We start from the raw sequence: 23,328 nt of genomic DNA on the forward strand, positions 1-23,328 counted from the left end.
CATTCGAGGAGCCCAGCTGAAGTTTCGTGCACTGCTCACTGAAGCACCTGGACTCCCAGGGAGGAAAATGCTGGAGCTATTCAACAGGCAGCCAAGCTAAGTGCCTGAAGGACACCATCCTGTCAGCGAGTGGAAGTAATTGCTTCAGCAGGCCATATCCGGCCCAGGGACCATAGTTTGAGGATTCCTGATTTAGTGCAATAGAAAAAATGCAAAGATTTTTCTGTGGACCACCAAAATTTTCTTGCGGACCAGTGGTCCATGGACCACCAGTTGGTGGTCTCTGTTGTAGAGCACAGATTTAAGGACTCATCAGTCACAATCAAAGTGATAGGTCCGTGATGATGAACCTATGGCACGCGTGAGCCATTTCTGAGGGCACACAAGGTGTTGCCCTGTCAGCTCCAGAGCTGATTTTCGGCTTTGATTTTTGGCTGTTTTTTGCCCTCCAGAGGCTTTAGGGAAGCCTCCTGAAGGTGAAAAAACACCCAATGTGCAAACCGGAAGTTTGGGAACTGACTTCTGGTTTGCGCCCTCCAGAGGCTTTATGGAAGCCTCCTGAAGCCTTCAGATGGAGAAATACGGCCCAACGGGCAACCTGAAAGTCCGTTCCTGAACTTCTGGTTTGCGTGTTGGGCTGTTTTCCCCAGGCTCCTTGGAAGCCACTGGATGTCGGAAAACGGTCCGTTTCCGGCCTCCAGAGGGTCTCGGGGGGGGGGGGGAACCATTTTTGCCCTCCCCAGTCTCCAAGAAAGCCGGGCATGCAGGCATGGGGCAGCAGGGTGTGTGTGTCACGTGTGCATGTGTGGGTGGCAAAGCATGGGAGGCATTAAATTATGGGGGTGAGCCCACGAGCCTGATTATATCACCTACAAACCAATATTATCCTGCCTTAATCCCATCACTCTGGAGCTGAAGAGGATAACTCTTTATTATGTAAAGTGGACTAGCTTGGCCTTCTTAATGGCCCATTGACAAAGTGGGGATGGGCAGGAAGCTGCAGGAATTTACTTTAAAATGTGTTTCTCCCTTTTTCACATCCAGGAAAATATAATATTCTGCCTTTTCAATATTTCCTAGGATATTTCATTTTTCTGGGAGAGGGCTGGGTGATAACTTCCAACAGCAGTATACTTTTTTTTCATTTATTGCAAATCATCTAACCTGGATCTGAAAACTACTTATAGTTAACTGCATTGAGTAGTAAAAAAAGAAAAGAAAAACAAGGATACAGCTTTTTCCTTGGAAAAAAAGTTGATTAAATGAGAGACAGATTTAAGGGACATTTGGGTTTACAGATCTCAGAATGATTTGCAATAGATTGAATACTTCCTAATCACTGCACATTTTCACCTACAAACCAATAACCCCACTCCCACTGTGAATGAAGTATCAGGTTTATTTTGTGGAAGACCCTTAATCACTTCTGGAGTGCCTATTTGCCCACCTATGTACGGCTTCTCTTTTTGCACCTGGCTTCACCTAGTAAATCATTGGTTTCTTGTGCCTAACAAAGCAGAGCCTTCTAACCAAAAATCCCCTCATCCTTGGAAAGCAGGCTTTGCAGGCAATCTGGAAGAGCCTTCACTTTGTCCTTTCCAGACAGTGAAATATTCAGCCCACGAAGCCCAGTGGATCGGGAGAGCCTGAACTCGTCGGAAAATGGGAGGGAAAATTTCCAATTAAAGCGGAAATTCGGATTTTTAAAAAGTACTGCCACGGTGAAAGGGAAATGAGAGGGGGTTTTTTTCGCCTCTTTTCCTTTTTACTTAATCTAAATCACAATTCGCGCCCCCCAACCTGCGCACAAGTGAAGCCTATATGGTGCCTCTGCCTGCAAACATGCCTGCAAACGTGTCAGCACATGTCTTTTTCTGAGCGCGCGCGCGCACACACACATGGAAGCGCGCATCTTGCCTTGCGTTCCCTCCCTTCCCTTCCGTTCCCTCCCCTTTCCTCTCCTTGCGCGAGCCCGCCTAGGGTGGCTACTGTGGCAGAGATTGGTGTGTTTTTCTCCATCTGCGTCACATGGCTGCCCCTCCCCCCCTTCTCTCTCCTCGCCCTTCCCTTCCCTATCGCGGCTCGCCACTCTGCTCAGGTCACTTTGACAAGCTCGCGCTCTCCTCCTCCTCTTCTTCCTCCTCCTCCTCCTTCGCCGCGCAATTAGCATATTAATCAGCCCAGCGATCGGATTCCGAGTCGGTCGGAGCGCAGGGTCGTGTCGCGCACGCAAGCCCAGCCCTACCCTGCCTTGGACTCACCGACGAGCGGAGGGACAGAGGCATCGGGCTGCCCCACTTACTGCGGTTTCTGTGCTTCCCGGCGGGGAGGCCCCACAATCGGGGGCGGCCTTGCCCAGCGGTTGGGGTCTCTCTCAGAGCGGCGGATGCCAGGACCCGCCGAGCGGGCACGTCGCACCTTTGCTGCGCCAGGCCGGGCATGTGAAGATGTCAGTAGGCTGTGCATGCCCAGGTGAGTCTCGGCGCGCGGAGAAAGAGAAGGGTTGGGGCGTACATCCTTTTTGCGAGTCCAGGGACTCTCCTTCCTCTGCCCCTGCCCGGGCCCCTCTGCAGTTGGGAACAGTCGGTGGGAAAACAACCTCGGAGCAATCTTCCTTCTTCCAGCAAAAGACAAGGGAGAAAGAAAAATGGCATTTGGGAATTTAGGTTTCCCCAACATGCACGGACGCGGGAATTCGGTTTTTTGGCCAGGGGGGGGGGGGCAGTCTGGTATCGGTTTGGGATTGGGGCTCGCAGTGTCTATGCTATGCACCGTTTTACTTGCCGTTAACTGTTGGTCTCAGTTGGGAAAGAAGTCGGGTTCCTGAGGGGTGGTAAATATCCGTGGAAGTTACTATGGAAGGGGAATATCCCTGGAAGAGGCGGCAATCTCCGGGAGAAGGAAAGGGGGACTGGGGGACTAGAAGTATGCTGCAGGTAATCTGAAGAGGTGCTGAGCTATAGATACTTATACCCATATTACAGAAATAGTTAGGAGGGGGACCTGTCCTCAGTGGGTCCTATTCTCTAGGGCTTCTCTGCATGGGCAGAGCATTGGCCAGGAGTGTTTGTGTTGATAGCAGAAGGATGCAGCTGTGCTGAGTTGCTGAGTTTTCTGTGATCTGGCCTCTCCTTCGAGGTGGACGTTGACATCTGAAACATCTCTTCAGTTGAGGATCATGAATGCCCATTATGGAAGGCATGCCAATTCTCAAGGATGTGGTTATTGAGTTTGCTCTGTTTGTGCCAGGGCAAAGCTTTGCTCCCCGATGGAGGAGGAGCTGTGTGAAGGGATAGCTCTTTCCATTGCTAAATTGGCCTTTGTGGCCTGGGGGGGGAAGATGATGATAACATCTGTTTATGTGGAGGATGGACAAGCATCTTCCACCTTTAAGAAATGGAATCTGCATAGCTTTTAAACACGGTTGGCATACATACAGATTCATCATTGCTGAATAGATTATAATGTACTCTATAATGGCTCTTTCACATGAAAATTAAGGAAATGCTACACTGTTAGGTTAAAAAAAGCCAGCATTTATCTTGAGTCAAGCTTGACTCCTAGTGACTTTATGGACAGGTCTTGATTGTTTGCTTGGCAAAAGCATGGAAGCATTCTGTTGTTGTCTTCTCAGTTGAGCCAACCTTGCAATTTCATGGTCATTTCCCATCCAAGTGTCAACCAAGGCTAGCATTGCTTAGCTTTCCGAGATCATCCATGACAGTTGGATACAGACATTATGTGTTTCTTCCACTGCCCCACAACTTTGCTCCTGGAGCTTTTGGATTATTTTAAACTTCCTCCAGTACCTTAAGCCTCCCACAGTGAAATAGGTGGGAAATAAATTTAATGAATAATAAATAGTACTAGAGTTTACTAGAGGACATATAAATGTAGAGAAGATTGAATTTAGGATGAGATATGTTCCAAAATTGGGAAATGCAATTCAGGTATTGGTCTTCCTTAGAAACAGGATTATTTCAGCTTTTCTTCTTGAAATAAATGAACTATGCATTGTACAGGGATAGATTAGGCCCTTTTCAACAGGCAAGTCTGACATTTGGACGCCTTTCACTCCAGGTATGAGGAATGATCTCCTCTACTGTAGGTTGACAGAGATATGGTTTCTTTCTGTAAGAATTCCTGCAGTTCTTGAAAAGCATTCAGCTCCATGCTGAGATTCTGCCAGCTGTGTAACATCCAGGTAGTACTTCCCAAGTTGTCTGTCTCAGTGCATCATGTTCCTTGCTCCAGATATAGGTAAATTCCAATAGAGCAGCATAACCATTCCTCCCTACCAGAAAGCCAGAATCGCATGCCTGCTCTGATGCTGGATATTTGAGTGGCTCACCTCTCTGATTCCGCCATTGCCCCCTACCTGTTGTCTGGCTGAATCTATTTCCTTAGCTTGCAGCAATCCCTGCTTTAAACAAGTCCTTTCCTTTCCTGTTTCCCTTCCCCCACCACCACTGCCACTACTACCTCCTTGTCCTCCTCCTCCATCTCCCGCTGGAAGCTGCCAGAGCGGCTGCTGCTTCCTCAAGCAGAAAGTCACGTGTTCTCCCTCCAAAGCCAGGCCAAACATTTAAAGCACCAGGCACAGCATGGGCTTCTCCCCCTTCCCCCACCCAACTTCCTTTCACACTTTTCCAGGATTTCACCTCTCTCTCTCCCCCTCCCTCCTTGCCCATTGACTGAAATGGGGGGGTAGCAGGATAGCTCATGGAACCAGCATCCTGCTCCCAGGCTGCGGCTTGGACATATCTGATTTCACTGAGGGAATTTCACATTCATACTTGCTCTGTGAGCTTGAGGTTAATTCTTGCTGCATCTGTAGCTAAATGCTCACAAATGTCTGTAAAGGATAATGCCATTATTGCTATGTTGCTTTTTAGCTGAGCCTTGGGGATGGTGGAGGGGCTGCGATGCAGCAAGGATTTTATTAAATCTCACCTTCCTACATCATTGCAATTGAAACAAATGCTGTGTTGTTACTATGCCATGCCCCACGTTATGATGTAATCATGTTTATAGATAAGGTATTACAATTGTCCTGGGATTCAGAGGGCCTCCTAGAAGAATCAAATCAGCCTGACAGTTGAATGTGGCCTTTTTAAAAAAAAATGCAAATAAGAACCAAACTGCTGGGTTTATATTTTTGTGTATGATTTTCCTTCTCAAATTGAAGCTTTCCTTGTGATTTTGCTCTGGAGTTCATGACAGACTGTTTATTGGAACGAAGAACAAACAAGCTCCGGTTCTGGCTTTCTGCCAGCTAGAAACATTTAATGAACCTCTCATGTGGCTGCTCTTCTGGGGAGGGGGTGCATTAACTTGGAGGAGTTTCCAGCTGTGGGTGTCTGCCTTTAAAGAGGAAGCAGTGGCATTTGTAAGTTATAACAAAAGGGCTGCCTCCATTGGTCATTTCTACATATGGTGTAGCTCTGTATTTCTTCTGTTCTCCAAAGGATAAGGCAAAACAAGTTTCCTCATCGGCATTCTTTAGAGTGGAGGAAAATGTCTGATCCCAGAATTTGACCTGTTCCTTTGCTTTTTGCTTTGCAATTTTCCAGTTCCCTAAATTCGGATTTTTTTTTAAAAAAAAAACTTTTCCATTTTTAAAGGGAAAAGAATGGCAAAAGTATATAAGGCAGAAGGAGGGTATAACTGATTGAAGCTGATGCTGGGCATGCTATCCCTTTGTCACTGTTCACTCAGTGAAGCTGCTCTGTAGAGTGCATGATGATGATTTCCATGCAGTGACGGAGGACTGTTAAGAATTTCTACAATTGAACACAATTGAGCAGGAATAACTTCAGCTCAAGGGGATTGCCATGGCTAGTTTTCTCTAAAACCATTTTAATGGATTGCAGGCAAAAAAAAAAAGTCTGCTTGGAAAATAATCAAAATGTTTAGATTTGTAAATGGTTTCTGTTTTTATGTTTCTAATATGAAAAATTGACTGACAATTTTGAGTTCATTGTATATCACATGGTTATGTGCTGAATCTATTTTCAAAATGCATTCATTGATCTACAAGTATCTGTACTATAATATTGGTAGCTTGATTATCTGCTTCTCTAAACATTAATCTACAAGATATAAGCTTGTCCTCTGGGAATAGTAAAATATAGCAATGTCTACCTTGATAGTAAAGGTATAAAGATAATATTTCCAAACTCAGTAAATCTGCATATCTCTAAAGATTTTGATATGCATGTTTTACAAAGTGCCTTTGAATTTCTTCCTCAAAATTTCCCTCTTAGGCACAATCAAGGGCTGATTAGATCATGTAACTCTGGCCATTGTTGACAGGATACTTTTGTTTTTAACCTTGAGGTAAAACTTACTCTAGCTTTTTGTTTGTGTGCTGCTGAGGATTTCCAAGTTAGGATTGGGCAACAAGAACCTTCCTCTCTTAATGTAAAAGTGTCATATATTCCTGAGAATTCAGATAACCTTCCTCACAAAACTTTTCTTATGTTTTCACATTCCTCTATGTTTTTATGAATTAGCATGAATTAATTAACATTCTCTATGAAGTGGGGTGGGTGGATTATAATGCATTTGGAAATAAAAATCTTTAAAGGGTGAAATGGTAAAGAAATATCATATTACCTTATTTCACATCACACACAAAAAACCCTTTATGGTATTATGAAACCATTCCTTCTTGCTTGCATTTTCTTCATTGGCAGAGTATGCAATGCTGTTTACTTGTGTTATTCTACATTACTATTAACTATGTTGTTGTTGTTGTGATATTTTTATTTCTCTTCATGCATTTACTCGAATTTGCTGTTAATAATGCATTTAAAATATATTTAAGAGCTCACATTTGCCTGGCTTTGTTAAAATTGATGAGTATAAATAACTGAAACTGCTTACCTGTCATGTATATCTCATTTCCACTATTCACCTGATATGGATTGTAAAATTGCAGGTTAGTACTCAATGTTAAGTTCAGTGTGAAATCACAATGATAAATACATTTTCAATTTACGAAGGAAGAGTAGTGCCTGCATTGCAGTATTGTGTCCCAATGTGGAGGCTTTCTAGATTATTTTAGTCCTTCATCCTGACTTTATAATCTCAGACAGAAAATATGACTTGGAGGCATTACATTTTAAAACTGAATTGCCAGCAGTCAATACTGGAAAATATGGCTGAAACTCCTTCCCTTGTAAGTCCCACCATCACTTTCATAAATACAATACAATACAATACAATACAATACAATACAATACAATACAAAAACATTGCTCACTCCTCTCCAGAAATGTATTTAAGATATTCTTTGGTTTTCAAATTTTCAGCAAATTTCCCTCCCTTTTTTTAAGGACCAGAAGCTAAAGTTTGTTTTAAAAGAAAATGAGATTCCCAATCTGAATACAATGGACAATAAATAAGAATTTTCTCCTCCAGTAAGGAACATACTGAGATATAATTTTATTTCCTTTTGAATCAGAAACTAGTCTTAAAAAGAAATACTAGCTTTGTTTATTAAGCTCTTTAAAGGTTGAAATACCGGAGTGACTTACGTAGGTCTATATCCCAATGTTCTGAGTGTTACTTCTTGAAACTAGTATAAACTACATGATAATTTCTCCTGATAGCGCTAGGCATGTTCAAAATAAGAACGGGGCAGTTTTTATCCTACTTTTGACTTTGATAGGCGTTCTAGCAAATAAATGATACTGTGCAGTTTAACATAGAATCCGTTATTGTAATAAATGGGTTAGGAAACCACTTTTCCATTTGGAGCTACTAACCACTGTTACAGAAATGCCAAATAGAAATGAGGGAAGCACACAGACAGCTCCTGACTTGTAAATGACAAAAATAAAATTTAAAATAGAAAGTATGAGGAGAGAATTTAACTAGATTAATGTTGTTCAGTGGATAGCTGTACAAACACAAACTTGACTTAGGTTGTTTGACAAGAAAATGTGAGACAATGTATATTTTCCAATGAAGTAAGCCATGACCTAGCTAACTTTTCATATTGCGCAGCTAAAATTGTCCACTAATTCTAATAAATTCCTAAAATTGCATAGTTTACACAGCACATTGAATAATAAACTTATCTCATTGGCTTAATTTACACAGCATTCTGAAACACTAGTCTATCATGCTTTAGCTTACTATGTTGCATAAACCTCATCAGCATCAGTGTGTTTATATGATTTGTAAGAGAAGCACATGAATTAAATTCAGACTTTGTGGAAAACACAAATAGAAACCGCGGAAATCTGCACTGCTTATGGATTTGAAAGAATTCAGAGTATGTGGGAAAGAGGTACCTGAAAAAACTCTGTAAATGAAATATTGACTGAGCAGTGTTGGGCTGTAGGGTTTAAATACTGCCTGTAATTTCACGAAGAGAGACAAATAATGCAGAATCAAATTTAAGCAAATGCTAATGTCCAATTTCTCCTAGCAGTGGACATTTGAAAGAGTGCTTGGCAAATCAAAAGGAAGGAGGTTGTTGTTTTTTTAATTATCCAAGCCACAGGATGGCAGTAGTTGCTGACAGGAATTTTTTTCCCCTTCCTAGTGTCTCCCTCCCCCCCCCCCCCTGTGAGTGCAGGGTCTGTCAATTGAATGTTGATCCACTTAGTTGCGACAGGAATTGACTGATCAGCTTCTTGCCTGAGCCTGATATCGGGACTGAGAGAATGAGTAGCCCAAAGTCACCCAGCCAACAACTTGCATGCCTAAGGCAATACTAGAACTCACAGTTTCCTGGTTTCTAGCCTGTTGCCTTAACCACTAGAGCAAACTAGCTTTCAGATGCTGATAGGAATTGTTGCCCAGGAAAAGAGAATGGGAGATAGGACTTTGCTGCCTGCGATGGCCAGATTAGAAAAACAGTAGAATGAGGATGGAGACAGTAGGTGGTAAATGGAGGCAGGAGCAGTAAATATCCATCGGTGACGGTTGGTGGGAGATGAGAGAGCTAGATTGTCCATGTGTGTGGCTTTTCCTGCGTATGTTCAGAACTGGAGCAGGAGTTAATTGGGAACTGTCACATGCTGGGTGCATGTGAGACCCTGCCAGCCAGACTGCAGCAACTCGCTGTACTCTGCCGCTTGGCTGCCTAGGGGATTCACCAGCCAATCGCCTCCAAGAGAAATACAAAAGAGCCTCCTTGCTGCCAGCCTGGGGCTCACTCAGCACCGCCTGGGCATGCACTAGTCTTGGGAATAGAGAGGGGATAGGCAAGGCTGGGGGAGGGGGGACTGCAGGAGGCAGGAAGTGCTTCCTACTGGGACAGGCTAAAGCTGCAGCAAACTGGAATTCCCCTTTACCATCCAGCTACTTCTCTTGCAATCACTCAGATTGTTTTCTGCTGAAAGAAGCTGATTCTAAACAAACTCCCAGGTCCCTTCTCGACCTGACCATCTGTCTTTCATATTTGAGAAGAACTTTCCTAAGCTGGCCTCCCCTCTCAAGAGTCATATCTGCAAAGATAAACTGACCTCTGAAAACCTATGCTGGAGCAGCTGGAAGAGGCGATTGCAGTAGAAAAAATGGCAAGGGATGAAAGAGACTAAAACCCTCTTCTTTCTCAACTACTCTCAATTTCTTACCCTCCAATGGAGCTTTGCTAGCTCAGGATTTAAGTTTCCTTCTTAGTGGAGGTTGGAGGGCTAAGGAAGACATGCAAGCAATAATGGGAAGCTAAATCAGTTTTGAGTTTAAAAATCTGGCATAACACTAGATACAATAAAAAGACAACTGCATGAAGATAAAATATTGTTCACATTGCACTACATTACAAGCTACTTTTTATCATTATTTTATTTGTGATACAACAGTTGGTTCACATATGGCATAAAGCCATACAATTAAGATGAGTGGGCAGCTTTCCCAGGATTGGGGGCTGCAATTTGCATCTCCAATTAGCATGAAGGTCAAAGTTGATGTCACTGGTGAGGAAGGTGCCCCATTTTTAGCCTTGGGGGAATTAAGGGTAGGAATAGAGACAGGAATCACTGGGAGACAAATTGTTCCCACTCCTACATAAAAAAAAAACTTTCTTAGATGTTAGGGCAGGGGTGTCCAAACTTGGGAACTTTAAGACTTGTGGACTTCAACTTCCAGAATTCCCCAGCCAGCATGGCTGGCTGGGGAATTCTGGGAGTTGAAGTCCACAAGTCTTAAAGTTCCCAAGTTTGGACACCCCTGTGTTAAGGTATGGTCCAAATCACTGCTAGATTTCTGTGATTCCGTTTTGGATTCTTTGGGAGGATATATGAGTGGAAATTGAAGCGGTTTGCCTCCTAGTGGCTTTTTGTTCCCAACATCTTTTTAAGAAATAAAAAATGTGCTGCTGAAATCAGCCATTTTGCCACTTCTATTCTGACCCCTTTCTAAGCTTGTGAACATCTCTCTTGAATGTGATTCCCAGGACAATTTCCTTCATCTGAATTCTTTTCCCTCTGGCATCCACACTTTCCTTGTGTTTTTTTAGATTTCCTGACCAGGAATTTTTAATTTCCTCTAACTGCCGATCTACAACAATGAAACACATTTTTAAATTTTGTTTTCATGTATCCTGCACTTTTCTCTGTATTTTGTGTTCTTTGTCACCTAATCCTTTCTGATTGTACAGTGTTTACATACTTTAGAAACTGCCACAAAGTCTCACTGTGTGATTATATTTTAGGGAAGCACATGAAATACCGTAATACAAGGTAAATCAGGTTTCCAGTGCAATACCACCAAGCAATACAAGGTCTTGATTAAGATATTGCTAGTTATTTAGCTGATTAGAACAATGCAATTATAAGGTTGAAAGCAGAATAAATTTAGGATGTTTGACCCTTTCTGATCTAGGACCTTCATAGCGAACTTTAACATAGAGGTGAGAGGAAATCTCGACTTGCAGAATTGATTACAATAATATTCTAAATGTTCCTTCACCTACTATAATATTTTCAAATATCCCAGATATGAATCCCAGATAGGTATTGCAGAACTTTGTTCACTACTGTATACAACTTTTTCATTGACAGAAATTTGTCATCATGCATGGTTAAAAGAGAAAATAAGATTCTTGTTTTATGTCATTCTTTAGCGATTAGCAGTCTTAAGGATGTTACCAGGAATTATACAGTAGTGTAGGTTGCTGTTTCTTTGCAAAATATGCTTTGAAGTTATAGTTCTACTAAGCTTTTGTCATGCAGTAATTATGACTAAAGTGTTATCACAAACTATTGGTCCTGATTTTTAGGTAGGATATGCCAGACAATAAAATTTCAGTAATCAGTTACAGTTGGTATCTTGCAAATGTATGGGGACAATGTGGACTGAGTTTCATTTTAACAAAACAAATAAGCTGACAGAAAAATTAAGGAAATTTAGTTATGTATGACTAAAGAAAGGGGGGGGGATCTGCCTATGGTATAAAATCTAGAATTTAGTGCTGAGCTGATACCCTGCTTGCATCCATATTTACGCTGTGAAACTGGAAGTTACTTAACTCATCCTCTGTGGTTTTTTTTTCAAATAATTTATGTGAAAGACCATGTTTAAGCCATGATCATTATCTGTGCACTGCATATTCTTTCATTCTAATAACTGACTATAAATTGCAAATAAAAATGGTCTACTTAACAGAAATGTATTGTCCTACACCAAAATATTACATAAAAATAAGAATAGTAAGAGTTGTTCCGCCTCTTTTTGTAGCAGTGAAGTGCTCCCCAAAACCAACAATATTTTGCCTTTTTCTAGCTGAACAATGAACAAGAAATTTCTTTTCAGCTGTTTATTCTGTGAGGAAGAGAATGCTATTTTAATATTGCCAGCCTATAAAGAAGTCTCTAACAGATTTTTAAAACATTCTCATTTTTCCATAAATGGATCTCAAATAATGGAAGTTACATTTCAGTGATGTTGGTGTCCAATGAAGGTATTTCTATGGACCTTTTCCATTTTGTGAGAATCACATACACATATAAAGGACACAACAATCACACATTCACCTCCTGCTATAGGAAAATGTGTATTGTGTTTCAATACATATAGTAATATTGAGCATAGAAACTGTGTTGCTTTGAACTACAACTATTACATTAAGCAGTCCAGAAGATTCTCAGCAACTATAAAAGTATAATTCCATCTTTAGAATATTTCTTTGTTGGATTTTTCCACTTCACCTTAAAATATTTGGTATAGTAGTTGGTGGGAAAATGATCAGAATAGAGCTGGAAGGGGACCTTGGAGGTCTTCTAGTTCAAACTTCTGCTCAAGCAGGAGACCCCATACAATTTGAGACAAGTGGTTGTCTAGTCTCTTCTTAAAAACCTCCGGTGATGAAGCACCCAAAAAGTTTGAAGGCAAGCTGTTCCACTGGTTAATTATTCCACCAGGAAATTTATCTTTAGTTCTAGGTTGGTTCTTTCCTTGATTAGTTTCCCTCTATTGCTTCTTGTCTTGCTTTCAGGTGCTTTGAAGAATAGGTTGATTCCCTCTTCTTTGTGGCAACCCCTTAGATATGGGGATATTATGCCACCCTTAGTCTATCTTTCCATTCAACTAGACTTTCCCAATTCCTGCAACTGTTCTTCATATGTTTTAGTCTCCAGTACCCTAATTATCTTTGTTGTTCTTTTCTGCACGCTTTCTCAACATCCTTTTTATATCATGGTGACCAAAACTGATGCAATGTTCCAAGTGTAGTCTTACCAAGGTATTACAAGGTAGTATTATATTTGGTGTGATCTTGATTCCATCTCTCTGTTAATGCAGCCTAAAACTGCATTGACTTTTTTGGCAGCTGCAACACATTTCTGGCTCATATTTGATTGTCCACTAGGACTCCAAGGTCCCTCTCACAGTTATTACTATTGAACCATGTGCCACCTATTCTATACATGTACATTTGGTTTTTCTTGTCTAAATGTAGAATCTTACTTTTCTCACCATTGAATTTCATTTTGTTAGACAGAGCACATTGTTTAAGTCTGTCAAAATTCTTCTTTATCTTGAGCCTATTTTCTGGAGAGTTGGCTATTCCTGCTAGCTTGATGTCATTTGAAATGTGATGAGTTCCTTTCTAGCCCCTTGTCTAAATGATTTATAAAGATATTGAAGAGCACTGGGGAAGAGGATGCTGTTATAAATTTGCTTCAATTCTTATGATTTGAGAGCTGACTTTAGATTTCAAAAAAATGTCCTATAATGCTGATACAATATAGATCAGGACCAGTGACGTGCGGTGAGGTTTATGACTGGTGAGGCTGGTGACATCATCAAACCACGTGGTTGCTCCGATCGCACGGGCGCAGCCCAAACGGAGAAGTTTCTCTTCTCCTCCTTCCCCCCACCCCCCTTCTAGCACTGATGATGTTACCTAGGCATTTTTTGCATCGGGCGAGCCCGGGATCCTTGCAAGGGGAATGGGACCACGTGTGCAGGCGGCTCCTCAGGGCACAGCCTCAGATTAGCAGAGCCGCGATCCCCTTCCCCTGCACACGTGGTCCCATTCCCTTCCTTCCTAAGCCAACATGAAGGGGACCGCGGTTGCGCTGATCTGAGGCTGGCCACCTGCACACATGGTCCCATTCCCCTTGCAAGGATCCTGGGCTCGCCCGATGCAAAAAATGCCTAGGTAACATCATCAGCGCTAGAAGGGAATGGGCAGGGAGAAGGAGGAGAAAGGAGAAGTTTCTCTTCTCAGAAATGTCAGAAACGGACAGACAGGCTGCCGCAGCTCCACTGAGAAGACATTTCTGAGAAGAGAAACTTCTCCTTTTTCCTCCTCCCCCCTCCCCTTCTAGCACTGACGATGTTACCTAGGCATTTTTTGCATCGGGCGAGCCCGGGATCCTTGCAAGGGGACTGGGACCACATGTGCAGGCGGCTCCTCAGCGCACAGCCTCAGATTAGCAGAGCCGCAATCCCCTTCCCCTGCACACGTGATCCCATTCCCCTCCTTCCTGAGCCAACATGAAGGGGATCGCGGCTGCGCTGATTGAGGCTGGAGCTGAGGAGCCTCCTGCACACGTGGTCCCATTCCCCTTGCAAGGATCCTGGGCTCGCCCGATGCAAAAAATGGCGAGATCGGCACACTTGGGGCTGCTGCTGAGATGTCCAGGGAGGCTAAACCAAGCCGCGCGCCTCTCCCAGCCACTTTCACGGCTTCCTGGAATAATTTTTTTTTATTTTCATGATGAGAGCGGTGAGGCTCCGCCTCCCCTGCCTCCCCTGACTGCACGTCACTGATCAGGACTCTAACCCTCACCCTAACCCTCATCCTAACCCACACCCTCACCCTAATCCTCACCCTAATCCTCACCCTAACCATAACCTGGCAATTTTAAAACTTGTGGACTTCAACTCCCTGAATTCCAAAATCAAACTTGTTGCCAAGTTTGGAGATTCCTAAATAGATATTAATAGTACTGTATATTATATTGTCAATATAATGCTAGAAAAGTGACTCCTGATTTTAACAATAACATTTTAGTAGTGACCGGATGAGAGATGTAAAGAGTTTAGCAATTCTTTTTTGTTTGTTTGTTTCCTTTTTAAAACAAGAACAAGTATTGGTCTCCTGTTTATACAGTATTGTACTGTTTGGATATTAACGTCATCTTATTATCTGATGGGAATTTGAGAAATGGGCTAGTAAGATCATTTTCACAGACCTAACAGTAGTGCAAACTGAGGATTTTATACATATGCATGTAATCTTGGGCAAAGACAGAAATTGGAGAAATAATGGCAAGAAGAAAATCAAGCCTGCTCCTCAAATTTTTTGCATAAAGAAAATGGGACTTACAGGAAAGGTTCTTATCAGGCAGCAGCAGGAGAATTTGTGGTTTCCTTCAGTTGATGGGACATTGGGAGAGGTTGAATAGCTCCTTATTTATCTTCTTGGGAGAAAAAACGTAGTACTCCTTGTTTATGGCTCATGTGACATAGATATTTTATTGATTTATTTGATTTATATCCTGCTTATCATTTAGGAGGTAAAGGTGGGCTACATAGTATTCTCACCTCCTGTTTCCCCCCACAACATTAACTCCATGAAGTAGGTTGGACTGAGAGTGTGGCTCAAAGACACTCAGTGAGCCTCTGTGGCTGAAGAGGGACTAGAATCAGGGTCTCCTTGCTCCAACATCAATAGATTATCCTGGTTTTCTAAAAGTCAGAAGATGGGTGGGGACAAAGTTAGATCATTAAGGTGTCCTCAGCTAAACAAACCTACTTCAAGTGAATTTGTTAATGAAAAGTGGCTTACATTTGGTGTGCCATGGTAGTGTTATTAGGGAAAAAAGCGGTGTTCCTTGGTCAGATGTTTTCTAAATAAGGTTGAATGGCAACTCCTATAATGTTAGGCCAACATGACTAGTGGCTATGAGTGCTAGTAATTATGAAGGTTCTTTAGCAATTACAATTGTGTCTTGGGCAAACATGTAGATGGAAGCACAGATCACAAACGTTCATACTCAGGAAATACAAATTGCTCTATTATTTGCAGAATGCCTAGTGTTTATGAATGCCTACATTTAGTATATAACACCCATATATTTGCACAAATACCCAAATGCAAATGTTTATTAACACATACACAATAGCTCAAACACATTCATTGCCCCATATCCTCCATTAGCTCTAGCATCTGGGTTCCTAGGGGAATGTTGAATGCACTAGGAAGACAGTTTCTCCTGCCAGCTCTGTCCCAGGAGGACAGTATAGTCCAATCCAGATTGGTTTACAGTCCCTTTTGGGATGCTGCCTAGTTAAATAGAGAGTTCCCTACTGAGTAGGTATTCTTCCTTTTTCTCCTGTTTAATCCCCCAGCCCTGTGGCCAAGCAAGAAGGAACACTTTGCAAGTTCTAATCTTAGTGCTGCAGATGCTGCTACTCCCTGTTGAGTTTGGTGTTGTTGTCTGATAACGTTTTCTGACTAACTTGGAATTTACAAACTGCCTGCCCTGTAGGACTCTACAGCAGATACAAGGTTCTTATCCATTGTGTCATAGGGATCTAGTTAAGGTTTCCTGTTGCAAACATACTACTATGTTTTCACTTTCTCTTTTCATAGTAGAGTTAATTAGAAATGCAGCAATATTGATTAGTTGAAATGTTTATTCTCAGCAGAGGAACCATATCAGCTGAAAGCGTGAAAACCATTGTGATGTATCTTTAGAAAGTGACCTTAGAAAGCAGTATAACAAGCAGCAAAGATTGGAAGATTTTGGAATGGACATCACACAGTACACCGGGACAAATTGCTGATGTCACCAGTTCTGCATATATGCACACTATGCAACTTCTGTCATTATCCCATCAAGCAACAATGGTACTTAGATATACAGTACACAAAGAATTCTCATAGCTTCCTGTCCAGCATCAACAAGTATACAGACCAGTGGTTTTCCTTCACATTGTGGGTGGATTAAACTGAGCTACTATCATTACCATATATATCTCCTTGTAACTAGCTAACTACTGTGGTCTTTTGGTTCTCAAATCATTATTCTATCTGTGATACTGTAGCAAGAGTGGCTACAGTTTTCTATGATTATAAAACTAGCAATCTTGGTCATAGTTTTACAGTTATCTGTGACTTTGTTGCCCTTTCCCTGTAATCTCCTGATCCTCCTAGTGGCCCTTTTGTGATTCTGCTCTAACTTACCTGAAACTCTTTAAAATGCATACAGATCTGGGTACAGTATTCAAACGAAGTATGATGAATAGAGAGTAACATTACAGTCTTCCTCCCCATGATTTGGAAGTTATACTTCTACTAATGTAGCCAGAAATTGTGTTTCATAATGTTTATTTATTTAAAAGATTTATATGACCAGTCATCTTAAGCAACTTTGGAAAGCCTACAATTATCAAATCAATAAATAAATACATAAAGCATATAATAAACAATAAAATAATAAACAAAAACCCTCTGCCATATCAATTCCCCTTGGGATGCCTCGCAAAAAGGCTCACTTCCCTCCTTCCATGTCTTCTACCCACATCATCCAGAACCTCTGTCGAAAGCCAGTCCTTAATGGCCTTCTAAAAGGCTGGAAGGGCAGGGACCTGTCAAATTGCTTCCACAAGATAGAGGCAGCCACGGGAAAGGTACACTTCTAAGGTCCTGCTAGATGGCAAGATTTCAGGGAGGGGACCTAGAGCATGTCCATCCTATCTGATTTAGTAGGAAGGGAGAATATTCTTAGGGCAAGGCAGTCCTGCACGCAACCAGGTCCTGTGTCAGGTAGGCCATTAAAAGTGATAACCAGCACCTTGAATTGCCCCTAGAAGAAAACTGGAAGCCAGTGTAGCTCATGCAACAAAGATGTAGCATGGATAGGTAACCAATACTGTATCTGCTGCTGTGTTCTGCACCAGTTGTAACCTCTGAGTAGTCTTCAAGAGCAGCACCCTGTCAAGTGCATTGCAATAATCCAACCTGAAGGTGACTAAATTTTGATTGATGGTGAGCAAGGCTTCCTGGCTCAGGAAAGAGCGCAATTGGTGCACAAGATGAATCCCTAGCCATGGCTGCCATCTGCTCATGAAGTAGGAGCCCTGAGTCCAGAAGGACCAAGCCTTTTAGACGTGCAAGTACTGTTAACATAGACTTACAGTAAAATAGAATTAGTCCATCATCTTGTTGTGACTAACTTACCTGGGAGGGCTGACAATAGTTTTGCAAATCTGAAAGTACAAATTAGTGAGTTTAAGGAGCAAAGAAATAAAAAATTAAGACTTCCACGTCTTTAGATGGGACATGGTTTGGCACTTGATGCTTGGCCATTCTTGTGGTTGAAAAAAATAGAGAGAGTAAAATAATCAAAATCACATAATATTATTGAGGCTGGATATTTTGTTGTCATTCAATTTTGAGAAAATATAGTTCTGACATTATGCTTTAGGAAAGAGAAGAGATCAGAACTACTTCAGTTCCTTTAGTTAAGCATGCCCTCCATAACAATACAAATGTTTGGGTAAATGTTTGGAGATAAAGCTGTTTTTGAATATGATCTTTCCCAGAGTCCCTTCTTAAAAAAAGAAAAGAAAAAATAAACCATACATTCTCTTGTGGCAATGGCAATCAAATTTTCAGCATCTGCACCACATGTTCTTGGAATCTGAGAATTGCGGAACAGACAAGGCCTGGTACAAAGCTCTCCCAGAAGCTTCATTGAGCAGAGCACACTATGAGCAAATCAGAACCTTTGGCTCCAGAACTTGCTCTGAAGAAGGAAAACCAAGGGTTCAGAAGGTCTGAAGAAAGCACTTAACTTTCTGAAAACAACTGACAGGAAGCACCTGCTCAGCAGTGGCCTCTACACCTGCAGAGTTTACCCTGCTTCCAGTTTATTATTCTAGTAAGTCACAGAGCAGACCTGCCTGTTTCATAGATGGTAATGTTCTCCCCCACACACAAACAGAATGATAAGAAATGCCTGATAGCAAGGGTAAGGATTTGCTATCAGATTGATACTCTGTTTTGGTGTTTTCTGTAGAAATTAGGTTCCAGAAAACATTGACCTTGCATTCCCGATGCCTTCAAGCCTGAATTCTGTGCATGTGGTTTGCAAATTTAATTTTTTTCTGCATTCTTCATATTTCCCAATGTATTGTAACCATTGCTGTTCCAATCTTAGCAAGTGGAGGGAGGCACCTGAGTTTCTGAACAGCTGTGTCTCTTATAATAAGAAGAAATGCTGCTTGTCTGAGAGTGGCATCCATTGCTACGTGGTTGGATCAATGGCCATAAAACTGTGTCCATGTGATTTATGTCTCCCAGAGCAGCAGTGCTAGCTGCACAGCGTGCAGTAAAAAGCCTGATGAACCAGGACATACAATAGAACTGAAAAGAAAGCTGCAGGTATAAAAGGGGGTGGGCTGGGGAAGATGGTGCTGTAGGATTTCTAAATACAGAGTTTGGGGGAAGAATACCTCAATGCTTCCTGCTGTGGACTAAATGGGACTTTTGCCAGCTGCATCCCAATCCATCTCAACCTTCATCCAGTGCATCTTAAATTATTAACTTGACCATGGCCAGAATCAGCTGGAGTTGCTGCATCTCAGTGGGTCTGCATCTAAGTCACATAGCTTCAAGACTGCTAGGATGCCTTAACAAAGCTTTCCTCAGTTTGCTAACTGGTTGCTTTAGGCTCTGACTTTCAGAATTCTCATCCAGAATGGCTTTATTTTTGTAGCCTTAAAAGACTAGGAGTTGAAAACAGCCACCTAGAGGACACCATATTGAAGAAAGGGTAGAGAGTAAGATCTATCCTGGTGCTTAATACAGTACATATTTTCCAGTTCCCTTGTTGCTTCTAGGATTAAAAAGAAAAAAAATAACCGATTAAGTTTATTTAAATAAACTACAACTACAATAGTTGACCAAATTTTCCAGTGGGGGAGAGGGAGTGGTCACATGCGGGTATTCTCAAAGCCTGATTGGTACAAAGACTGAGAGCAAACTTCGTAAATACTCCTGCCTTCCATTCTTGCCCAGGCCTTTTTCCTCCAGCCATGTTCAAGACACTCCTGAGCAAGGCAAGGAAGACTACCAAAATTGGGACTGGGGACCCCACAGTGCCCCTGCCTAGGGACCCCGTTATGGCCATGTTTTCTAATACGGCCACAAATAAAGATGAGATTCCAGCCCCTCCTTTATTTATGGAGGTCCTCATCAACCAGTGGGGCCCGGCCACCCAATTTCTCTAATCCAGGGAGCAATGACCGCCGATTCTACAATGTGGAGCAGAACTTTGCACAGGCCACTCATTTGCCAGTTATTGACACCCCGGTAGCTACTCTGGTCTCTTCTTCCCCGGTGGTGTCTGGCGATGCGGCTGATAAGTTGAAACCTGAGGATAAGTGCGCAGAGCTTACCCAGCAGAAAAATTTCAATGCCACCGCCTGGGCCATTAAGTCTGCGGCGGCAGCATCATACTTCAACCGCACCACAGTCATGTGGCTTTGCCAACTCCAGGATCGCATTCTGATCCAGGATGAACGGCTCCACCAAGATCTCACTAAAATTATTGCTGCCTCGCAGTTTTCTGCGGATGCAACCCTGGACACGGTTAAGTTTGCGTCCAGTGCCATGGCCACTTTGGTTACTTCCCACCGCCTTTTGTGGCTCTGTAACTGGCAGATGGATAACAAGGCCAAGTGGAATTTGGCAGCAGCCCCCTTTAAGGGTTCTAACCTCTTCGGGGAGGCTGTCGATCCCATTTTAGTCGAGAATAAGGATAAAAAGAAAGTCCTGCCGTCCAATTCAAAGAAATCAGAGACTCGGGCTCACCCTTATCGTAGGCAGTCTTATAGGGGTTCTGACTTTGACTGTCATCAGCATTTCTCTTCTTTCAGGTCAGGCAGACAGTTCTCTCAGTCATCTTACCAGGACCGGAACAGATACCAGCATCAGTCCCGGCAGCCCTTTCAAGGCGGCGGCGGTTGTCCCTTCCGCAGAGGGAAATGACTCGAACCCGAGTCGTCCCATCGGCGGCTGCCTATCCCATTATGTGGATCAATGGGACAAAATCACGTCAGACCCCTGGGTCAGGTCCACGGTTCGTCTAGGCCTCAGGTTAGAGTTTCTCTCCACCACCACCCCCGGACCTCTTCAGGTCGTTCCCTCCGTCGTGGAGCCTGGAGCGCCGTTGCCTGATGGATCAGGCTATTCTTCACCTGCTCGACATTCAGGCAGTGGAGGCCGTTTCCCTGTCGGAATAAGGTCGGGACCACTACTCCAACCTGTTTGTGGTTCCGAAGAGCTCGGGGGGGCTGGAGAGCCATTCTGGACCTCAAGCGTCTGAACCGATATCTGGTGTACAGGCGCTTCAAGATGTCCTCCCTCAAGTCTATGCTTCAGGGTATCCGAAAGGGGGACTTCTTAGCGTCAGTAGACCTGACAGAGGCCTACCTTTACATTCCCATTCTCCCATCTCACCACAGGTTCCTGAGGTTCTCTCACGGGAACTGCCATTACCAGTACAGGGCACTGCCCTTCGGGTTAGCTTCGGCCCCCCGAACATTCACGAAGATACTGGCGGAATTGGCGGCTCACCTTCGATCCATTCCGGTGAGACTCCAATGCTACCTGGACGATGTCCTGGTCCAGGCGGGTTTGCTACCTCAGGCTGTCTCGGACCTGCCTCTCACCATTCGATGTCTTCAATTTCTGGGGTTTTCAGTGAACTTCCCAAAGAGCCATCTCTCTCCCTCCACACGCATTCTTTACCTGGGGACGGTCATAGACTCCGTGTTGGGGATGGTCCGTTTCTCCAAGGACTGCCAAACAAGTCTGCGGTAACTGGCAAGAAAGGTTCACGCAAGTCGGTTAGTTTCTGTCCTCACATTATCACAGCTGCTTGGCAAGATGGTGTCTTGTATAGGGATAGTACCGTGGCCCACACTTCATCTTCGACCACTTCAGTGGGAGCTAATTCCGTTCCAGAGGGGACGGCTGAGCAACTCTCTTCAGACCCTGTGCCCTTCTGCGGGGGTTTGGGCCTCCCTCAGGTGGTGGATCTGGCCTGTCTTCTGGCGTCATACACACCATCGAGGCCTCCAGGTGCCTTCAACGACCAGGATTTACAATTCCACCTGGTCGGCTTTCGTCAAGTGGTGCACGCCACTTGGGGTTTCCCCTGAAGGGGCAACCATTCCAAATGTTCTAGACTTCCTGCAGGAAGGTCTGGAAAAGGGTTTGGCTGTAAATACCCTGCACAGGGAAGTGGCGGCTCTGTCTTCGGTCTTGGGGGGCGGGGGGTCTTCCTCTCTCTCTCTCAAGTTCTGTTGATCAAGCGCTTCCTAAAGGGGGCAGCTAACCTCCAACCTACCCCCATTCATAGGTTCCCTACTTGGGATTTGCTCCTGGTGCTCCGAGCACTGACGGGTTCCCCGTTCGAACCTCTCTGATGCATTCATCTGAGGCTTCTGTCCCTTAAGGTGGTTTTTCTAGTGGCAATTACTTCGGCTCTGCGTATCTCAGAGCTGGGCGCTCTTTCGTCCAAGGATGACCTTTGCCATTTTCACCAGAATAGGGTGGTTCTTCGTCTTGATCCTACTTTTCTCCCAAAGGTTAACACTCCCTTTCACAGGGCGCAGGAGGTCATCCTGCCTGATTTTTGTCTGGGCCCGTCTGGTGATAGGGAGAGGCTTTGGCACTGTTTGGATGTGCGTCGCGCTCTGCACATTTATCTCCGGCGGACCACGGGGATTCGCAAGCCGGAGGCGTTATTTGTCTCCTTTCAACCTGGGACGCTGGGGACCAGGGTGTCCTCAGCGACCATTGGCCATTGGTTGCGACAAGCCATTGTGGAGGCCTATGGGGCGACGGGTCAGCCCATCCCCTCAGGAATAACAGCCCATTCCACTAGGAGTGCCACGACCACGGCAGTGTGGGCCACTAGGGCTTCTTTTGAAGACATTTGACGGGCGGCGACTTGGGCATCCCCGACCCCTTTCATCCAGCATTATCGGCTGTTGGTCTTACCTGAACGTGTCTTTTCAGGGGGGGAGACGGAGTGGTCACAACCCGCCCTGTTACATGGTGGTGGGCCCAGGAGAGGGCCAGGAGGTTTTTTCCCGGAGTTGTGTTTTGTTGTTTTTCAGTTTTGGAGTTCGCCTTTGAGGAAACTGGGCAAGAATGGAAGACAGGAGTATTTAAGAAGTTTGCTCTCAGTTTTTGGAGCAATCAGGCTTTGAGAATACCCGCATGTGACCACTCCCTCTCCCCCCCTGAAAAGACACGTTCAGGTAAGACCAACATTCTTTCTGCCAGTTCTGGCCCATCCAGAGGTTTTTTTTTCCATTTTCCCAAACACCTCCAGAAGAATTTCTGGGCATTTTTAGTTTTAATTATGCTGAAGAGGTGAAAGCAATTCTCTTTTACACAATGCCAAATTAACATGAATCACTTTATTTCTAGTTTTGTGTTCTGCCAGAGAAGCTATTTGTTTCATTTATTTCCTTGAGACATGGATACACATACAAATATGCACATATACAAAAACATTTTGTATGTATTAGAGGTGGGTTCCTACTAGTTTGCACCGGTTCGGGTGAACCGGTAGTGGAAATTGAGCCTGGGTCACTGAACCAGTAGGGAGGGCAGGCTGTCCATGCCCCCAAATTGGCTCGGACTCTCACCCTGCCTTGCCTTCACCACGTGCATCCATAGAACTGCCTCCTCCTGCCTACACATAGGTAAGCATTCGCACTAATGTACCCCCGCTCCCCACCGGCCTGCATCTCCCGAAGCTGCCGCCATTGCAGCTGCAGTGGGGATGGGACAGCCTGGCAAGCTTCACAGCCATGTGGCTATGAAGCTTGCCA

General features: G+C 43.7%; 1 protein-coding gene across 4 annotated transcripts in view; it reads left to right on the forward strand.

The window, feature by feature from the left end:
* Positions 1–2,027: 2,027 nt before the first annotated feature.
* The window catches only part of LDB1 (LIM domain binding 1), a 63,148-nt gene continuing 41,847 nt past the window's right edge, over positions 2,028–23,328 (forward strand). Inside the window, exon 1 of one of the 4 annotated variants that reach the window (XM_081953510.1) lies at positions 2,028–2,472. In XM_081953510.1, coding sequence (XP_081809636.1) covers positions 2,448–2,472 — 25 coding nt within the window. In that variant the 5' untranslated portion in view covers positions 2,028–2,447. The remainder of the gene's footprint in view (positions 2,473–23,328) is intronic. The other 3 variants (XM_081953509.1, XM_081953512.1, XM_081953511.1) reach the window with 3 other exon arrangements.

Source organism: Natrix helvetica, assembly GCF_964273705.1.
Source record: "Natrix helvetica genome assembly, chromosome: 5".
Classification (NCBI taxonomy): domain Eukaryota; kingdom Metazoa; phylum Chordata; class Lepidosauria; order Squamata; family Natricidae; genus Natrix; species Natrix helvetica.